Source organism: Electrophorus electricus, chromosome 17, assembly GCF_013358815.1.
Source record: "Electrophorus electricus isolate fEleEle1 chromosome 17, fEleEle1.pri, whole genome shotgun sequence".
In the NCBI taxonomy this organism is placed as follows: Eukaryota; Metazoa; Chordata; class Actinopteri; order Gymnotiformes; family Gymnotidae; genus Electrophorus; species Electrophorus electricus.
The window spans coordinates 610,001-617,500 of NC_049551.1; the positions used below are offsets into that span (position 1 = coordinate 610,001).

The 7,500-nt window shown below is 45.1% G+C and overlaps 1 protein-coding gene across 1 annotated transcript in view; it reads left to right on the top strand.

Moving 5' to 3' along the window:
• Positions 1-5,308: 5,308 nt before the first annotated feature.
• cabp1b (calcium binding protein 1b) overlaps positions 5,309-7,500 on the top strand; it is a 20,837-nt gene continuing 18,645 nt past the window's right edge. The window contains exon 1 of the mRNA XM_035535664.1: positions 5,309-5,851. Coding sequence (XP_035391557.1) covers positions 5,432-5,851 — 420 coding nt within the window. The 5' untranslated portion in view covers positions 5,309-5,431. The remainder of the gene's footprint in view (positions 5,852-7,500) is intronic.

Genomic DNA, 7,500 nt, shown 5'->3' on the forward strand with positions numbered 1-7,500 from the left:
TACAATAAACTAGAGCATCTCTGACTACATTAAACTACAATAAACTAGAGCTAAACTACAATAAACTAGAGCTTCTCTGACTACATTAAACTACAATAAACTAGAGCTAAACTATAATAAACTAGAGCTTCTCTGACTACATTAAACTACAATAAACTAGAGCTAAACTACAATAAACTAGAGCTTCTCTGACTACATTAAACTACAATAAACTAGAGCTAAACTATAATAAACTAGATCTGATCTGACTACGCTGACTGACTGTTACACTGGAGACTGGACAGAGAGGGGTAACTGTGCACTGGAGACTGGACAGAGAGGGGTAACTGTGCACTGGAGACTGGACAGAGAGGGGTAACTGTGCACTGGAGACTGGACAGAGAAGGGTAACTGCACTGGAGCTGAGTAATAGGATGCCGAATCTGTACAGTTTAGGGGTGTATATTTTTGGAAAGGAAAACTGTAAGATGAAAGAGGAACTTTCCAAACAATAGCTGAACCCAAACAACTAGTACTTGATGTAATAACCAGAATATTTGTGTATGCTATTGGGAAACATTCTGAAAGCAGATAAGAATGCATTACACCATGTTCAGGGCCAATCTGTTGGTAGTGTTACTCTGAGGGCTTGCATGCAATGTGAGTAAAGCAGGAATAAATATGTATATGTGTGTGTGTGTGTGTGTGTGTGTGTGTGTGTGTGTGTGTGTGTGTTCAGTGCAACACACACTACCATTTAAAGAGAATCTTTTTTTAATGATGCTTCGGGGAAACCAGGAAACACAGACCTGCTCAACACGCCCCCTTGTGGTGATCTTCAGGCTGCTGTAGCGTTATGGCATGCAGGCTACAACACCTGCCTCACGTCCCTTCACCTCCTTCTGGAGATTTTGTGATAAGGTAAATATTATGTTTCCTTTAGCTGAAAGGCATACAAAATTTATGAATTCTAGCCTGCTGTCAGTTTTTTTTAAAGAACTGGAAATCTCTCAACATCTGTTTTCAGCAATAAAAAAAAGTGTAATATTAATCCATGTGCCAGCGTCAGATGAAAGGCGTGCGGGCGTACCTGAGAGTGAGGGTGGAGGAAGTGTGATGAGCTTAAGATGAGGTATGACTGAACAAGGCTACTCTCATCTCAAAACCAGTCCAGAGGCTCAAGTCGGCTTCCAGAAATCCACAACAGCTTCCAGATGGATGAGTTTCGAAATTGATACATCAAAACAAGGCAATTATTAAATGCTGTGCATTTGTGAAACCTTCAGCAACCTTTTGGACTTTTGCACAGCTTCCTAGAATTATCTATTTCTGGTACTGTGACCATGAGAACACAGAACACAGAGAACACAGGAGCAGACATAGAGTACAGAGAGCACACAAAGAGCACAGAGAACATACAGAGCACAGAGAATACAGAGAGAACAGACCACTGAGATCCCAGAGAGCCCAAATAGCTCTGAGAGCACTGCTATACATGTTGACCAAATGCAATGAACAAATCGTCCTTCCTGGTGGTGAACTGTTATGCGAATGTTTGCCGATGCCTGAAGGTTGAATAAAAGACTTCATGAAGGACGAAGAATTGGCTTTTTCCTTGAACAGACATGTTCAAACCCCTCTAATCCAGACTCTTTTATGGTTAGTTTGGCTTTGAACGAACCCTCTCACAGATCAGATGTCAGAGGAGAACACTGCACCCTCTCCTGTTCGCGCTCGGTCAGGAGAAAATGGCTCATGCAAACTCCAAACTCGCCAGTGCTCTGTGGCTCCACCTAGTGGCTAAACATGAGCGCGCATGTAAAAAAGTTATGGATGACTAATTTCCTGTGTGAAGTATTATCAAACGAATCCACATGAGATTATTACACTGAGTGAAGTCTTTTATTGACAGTACTTTAAATTCACACAGAAACATGATTCTCCAGAAAACCCATGTCTGTGTCATTATACTGAACATTTAAAGTAATCAAAGTGGTTCTGTCAATATTCTAAACACATTTAACTAAACACATTTTAACATAATCAAAGCGCATGTCTGTGTTATCACTCTAGACACGGTTAACTTTCTGGCAAACACTTCACAAAGTGCTCCATCTCTAAACACAAGTTGCAAGTACCAACTTAGGCCATGATGCTAAAAGCTTCAGAGTGGAGAGTGGAAGGAGGAGAGAGACCCAGAGGAAGCGTATGAGAACAGCCCCACTGCGCTTAGGCGAGTCCGACATGTGTTCAGGCATTAGCATGAGACAGGCGGATCCGAGACTGGAGCTTCGTGTGTCTGCTTTCATAGTAGCATTTATATGAGCGCCGGACGTCTACAGCGCCGCCAGGAGGGAGCGCTCGCGGGCCAGTTTGGGTTTGAGAAGTGCGCGTGTGCGTTTAGAAACCTGCTTAAACCGTCGCGCGATGTGCTCGTGTCCCTGACCCTCCAGGCGGTTCGTGCTAAATGAGTTCGGGTTTGCCGTGCTGGCGAACTCGTATGGACTCTTCCACATTTTACTGAGCATGCACGTTCTTTGTTAACACACAGCTGTGTGTAAATATACCAACTATATACCGTCCCCGGCCCACGTGACAGTTTAGCGATGAGGAGTGTCGGGTTCTCGCTCATTTGATTTAATTAATTAATCATAAATTAATGCATTAATCAGGAGGAGATTTAGATCCAAATTGTTTTAGTGTAAAACGACACCTGCAAAAGATCCGAATTAAAAGCCCGGACACAGTTGACGAAGAATGCTTCTCTCTTCATTTCCCTTTCACGCTTATGGCTTCCTGTGTACCCCTACACACTCACACTAGCTGAAAAGCCGTGTTGCACGACCCCGCTACAAGAAAAGCGTGTCCTGACTCGTCCTTTACCTGACCTCACCTGATGCCTCACGTACAAATAAAGACACGGATGAGAATGCTACCACTCCAAACACGTAGTTTCACTTTAAATCCGTTTAATATTGTATAGAGGAGCCAGCGAGCTTTGCAGGACTGTAGAGGAGGCTGAGTGGCGTGTGCGAGGGTCGGGAGGCCGAAAAGCCCTGTAACGTAGCGTTCCACCCCCTCACTGCGCGTTACACATCTGTGCTTATAATCGACAAATCCAAAAGTATCACTTTAAAGCGAAAAGCCAACAGGAGACTAAAACACAATTGGTATCAAAAGAAAAGTGGAAACGACGGGCTTTGCGTGGTTAAAAATAACCCCGTTAGTTATTCTGCTCCGTGCGTCAGCACAGGATGGCACAAGCTTAGGTGCACCACACCTGGTGAAGCGCCGCTTTGGCCACTGACCAGACTGCACCTTCTGCACAGCAGTCAGCTGCACTCACGCAGTTCTTTATGGTGTCCTGCACTGGCCGCAGGTAAATAAACCAAAAGGCACGAAAGACTAGTAGGCCACACATGAAAGGTCAATGGTGTGTTCCACTGAGCCGCGTCAACGCAGAGTGCATAAATACAGCCAGTAAATGTAAAAAAGGGATAAAAACGAGTTAAAATGCAACATTATGAAATCATAAAAAGAATGAAATCTATTTGTGCAGAATGTGTACAATTATATAGCAAACATGAGATGGGAGGGAACAATTCATTCATCTCCCCAGAGTAACCTGGAATGCATCTATAACCTACGTTTTAAAACGCTGTCATAACAATAATGTACCTCTGTTATATTCACAGACCTATATTTGGACTAGACATGACACTAAATCCTTTAACCTGGAAGGTTAAACTCCCTATTTAAATATGAGCTACTAGAAAAAATTCATAATTGTAAGTCACTTTGGATAAGAGCGTCAGCTAAATGCCATAAATGTAAATGTAACGTAAATTGAAGCACTGGACCTCCGACTGAGCACCAGCCAGCCGAAGACTGGAAGTGTGAATCCAACTAAATCCACCTAGAAGAATCCATCTGAAGAAGTGTGGAACCTAAACGTCCTTTTCATCATTTTCTTTCTTACCCAAGTCATCAACTCTCTGGCAGTGCAGGTCACTGGGTACCTGTGCAGGCCTCTACCCTACTGTACTCTACCAGAATATGTTCTATGAGGAAATGGCAAAGCACTTTTGTAAGTCGCTCTGGATAAGAGCGTCTGCCAAATGCCGTAGATGTAAATGTAAATGTGCAGCACCATGTGATACCTGGGAAAGATCTGGAATGTTCTGAGTGCAAGTACAGGTTACAGGTGTGAGGCTGAGCGGCTCAGTCCACCTACACCCCACCTGTCCTCCAGTTACCCTCCCCACCTGTGTTCACCCCACCATCCTCAGCCTGATACCTGATTCATTATTCACCAACGTATTCATGTTTCAGGACCTCCAAATGGTGACCAGGGGCACATGGCACCCGAGAGGTCAGACAAGGCCAAATAACAAGAGCGCACAGGACACTACACAAACCTGAGTCAAACACAAACCTGAGTCACTACACAAACCTGAGACACTACACAAACCTGAGTCAAACACAAACCTGAGTCACTACACAAACCTGAGACACTACACAAACCTGAGACACTACACAAGGGACAAATTGTCTCATCAATTGAGAGGTCGGAGCCAAAGAGAAATGTTAAACTAATAGTTACAACTTGTAATAAATGTCAGCGTGTCTATAACCTTTAACACGTATTGCTACAGCAACTATTGCATGATCTACAACATACCTAGAACATACCTATAGCATTCACATTTTCCAGTGAACAGAAAACTGTGAGCAGCTAAGGATAAAAATGTTCACTATGGTATGGAGCAACAGTTCCTGAATACTGAAAAGGGCCAACATGAGTCAACATGTAAATGTCTGTGCTAATTATGAAGGTATTGGCTTTGTTACGAGGATGGTGGTGTTGATAGGAGGATGGTGGTGTTGGTTAGGAGGATGGTGATGTTGGTTATGAGGATGGTGGTGTTGATTTGAGGATGCTGGTGGTGTTGATTGGAGAAGCGTGGTGTTCATTGGAGGATTCTGGTGTTGTGGGAGGAGGGTGGTGTTGACTGGAGGATGGTGATGTCGATAGGAGGATGGTGGTGGTGTTGGTTAGGAGGATGGTGTTGGTGTTGGTTAGGAGGATGGTGTTGTTGATTGGAGGATGGCTCTAAGAAGTCAATCAAATCATGGACAAAGCTATTTGCGCGCGGGGTTTTTGTGGTAAGATCTCCGCAGAGATAAACACCTCCACTGCTGATTCTGGAGTCTGTGGGGAGGCGCAGCATCAGTCAGGCTGCGCGGTACTAAAGATCTGGCAGGTGTCTGTTGGAACGTCACCGTGAAAGCGCGTGCGTTGACGTGGCCATGACATATCAGTCTAGACGTACTCAGCTCAGAAGAGCACTTACTGATCAAATGCGCACTTGCACACACACACGCGGCATCTTTAAGTTTCTTTCATTTCATTTCAAATTTCAACTCTAGAGAACTTATAAAGCGAAGGAAAATGAGCGAATACAGTGCAAATCGGTGGGCTGCAAGCACCCGCGCTCCCGAGGCGACCGACACAAGCACGGGGAGACCGTTGTGCTATCCGCAAAACGGCAGCATCCGAGGCCACGCAATACACCCACTTTTAGAGGAGGATTACGTCCATGTCGCGAACCAAGAGCCAGAGAGACAGGGGCAGGAGTGCAAAGAGCCGAATGGACCACCAGCACAGAGCATTCCCGCGAGCGGTGACCCACCCGCGGCGGATCATGGCGCAGAGATACGCAAGCCTCTCACACCTCCTCCGTCAGACGAAACCGTGTCATTTTTCGAGTCTGCGGCGGGGTCCAAATCAGGGTCCACGCGCTCCAAACACGATGTCAGCGCCGACGTTAACCCCGCTCTGAGCCCGATTATCAGGTCGGTCTTCGGACAGGTAAGACGCATGTTGCACCGCACGACGGCAGCCGTTGAGCGACTAACGACTCAACAGGTGTGTTGGGAAGTTTCCCCTCACTGCCGCGTGCAGGTGCGGAAGACTGCAGCACGGGCACCTTGCACGCCGCTCGAGAGCAAGTGTAGAAGAATAACCGTCATCTCCCCATTTAAGGCGATTTTCTCATTTACGTTTAATCTCAGCGGCTGATTACATATCGGACACTGTCGCGAGGTCGGATGTCTGTTCGTGGACCGCTTCGTGCGTTTAAATGGACTTCTAAGACACGCGATTCCCAGCGTGCAGTAAACGGGGATGATTTATGGTTCATCCATAAATAACGCACCAGAACCGGAGAAGCGCCTTTCAGCGTCGGTCCAGGTTTGGGTTCGGTGTCGGGCGAACAGTTTTGGTCACACCGCCACCACCTGCTCCTGAACTGTGTGTCTGTCAGAGAGAATGGGTTATCTTCATCTTCACTGTGATACTGTAGTCACAATGAACAGACGCACACTAACACACACGCGAACCCAGATGACAGATGTTCTGTAACCTGAGCAGAGCGTGCATCAACATTTTGGTTTTAGGTTATTACTGATGTGTAGTAATGTAGGCACTTGGCTTATCTAAACAGGGACAGATAGAAATATCCAAAGCTTGTTTATTTGCTAAACTGTTTGGAGTTTGGCCATCAGTATAAACTATCAATCTACTCCAGTTACTAAGGTATTGATTGGCTTCAATTACTGAACTATCAGGGGGCCTCAATTATTAAACTGACTGCAGTTGTGTGGGTGCAGCAGACAACTGAACAAAAACAAGCAGCATTACAGGACTTTCAGCACAAGGTAACACAAGCTGAAATAAAACATTAATGTACATTTTTAAAATGTTCTAATCTAGTTCTGATTGCTTTAAAATGTCTAGTTCTGACAGATCTGTAATTTGACTTTGCAAATGTGGCAAATCTTCTATGTTCACGCTTGTGTTGGACCACTGTACAGCTGGTAGCGGGGGACGTTAGTGGGAACACGTTGCCTGGGTGCCACAGGACACACTGTTCTGTGGAGGAGTGTGATGTGTTTGGCTCCAGTGGAGCTCAGGAAATAAAATACATACGCATACAGGAACATGCATGCACACGCGCATGCACACACACCCGCGCACACACACACACGCACACACACAAACACACGAGCACACAGCTCTACTGAAGTTGCTTGTGTGCAGAAGGATCTGGATAAACTTTGTTATGCTGTGACTAATGATGCTGAGGAAGAAGGGCTCTTACCATCTAACACCTACATACACACACACACACACACACACACACACACTTAGCACACACACACGCACACTACTATGCACCATCGCACTTCAAGGGGAGACGTATTCATGGTATTCATGAAGAGTTTCTTTATTCAGATTCTGCAAAAATATGACTTTTATCTAATATGACTTTTTATCTAATAGTGCTTCCTAGTTTTGTTTAATTTAGGTTTGGACATAGTTGTAGTAATATATATCTACACAGTTGAACACAACAGGACACTGTCTGAGTGGAGTGTGTGTGTGCGTGTGTGTGTGTTGGTTTATCAGTCATGGCTTTTAACCACACTCTGCAGTTCACTGTATTCAATTCCCCCAGA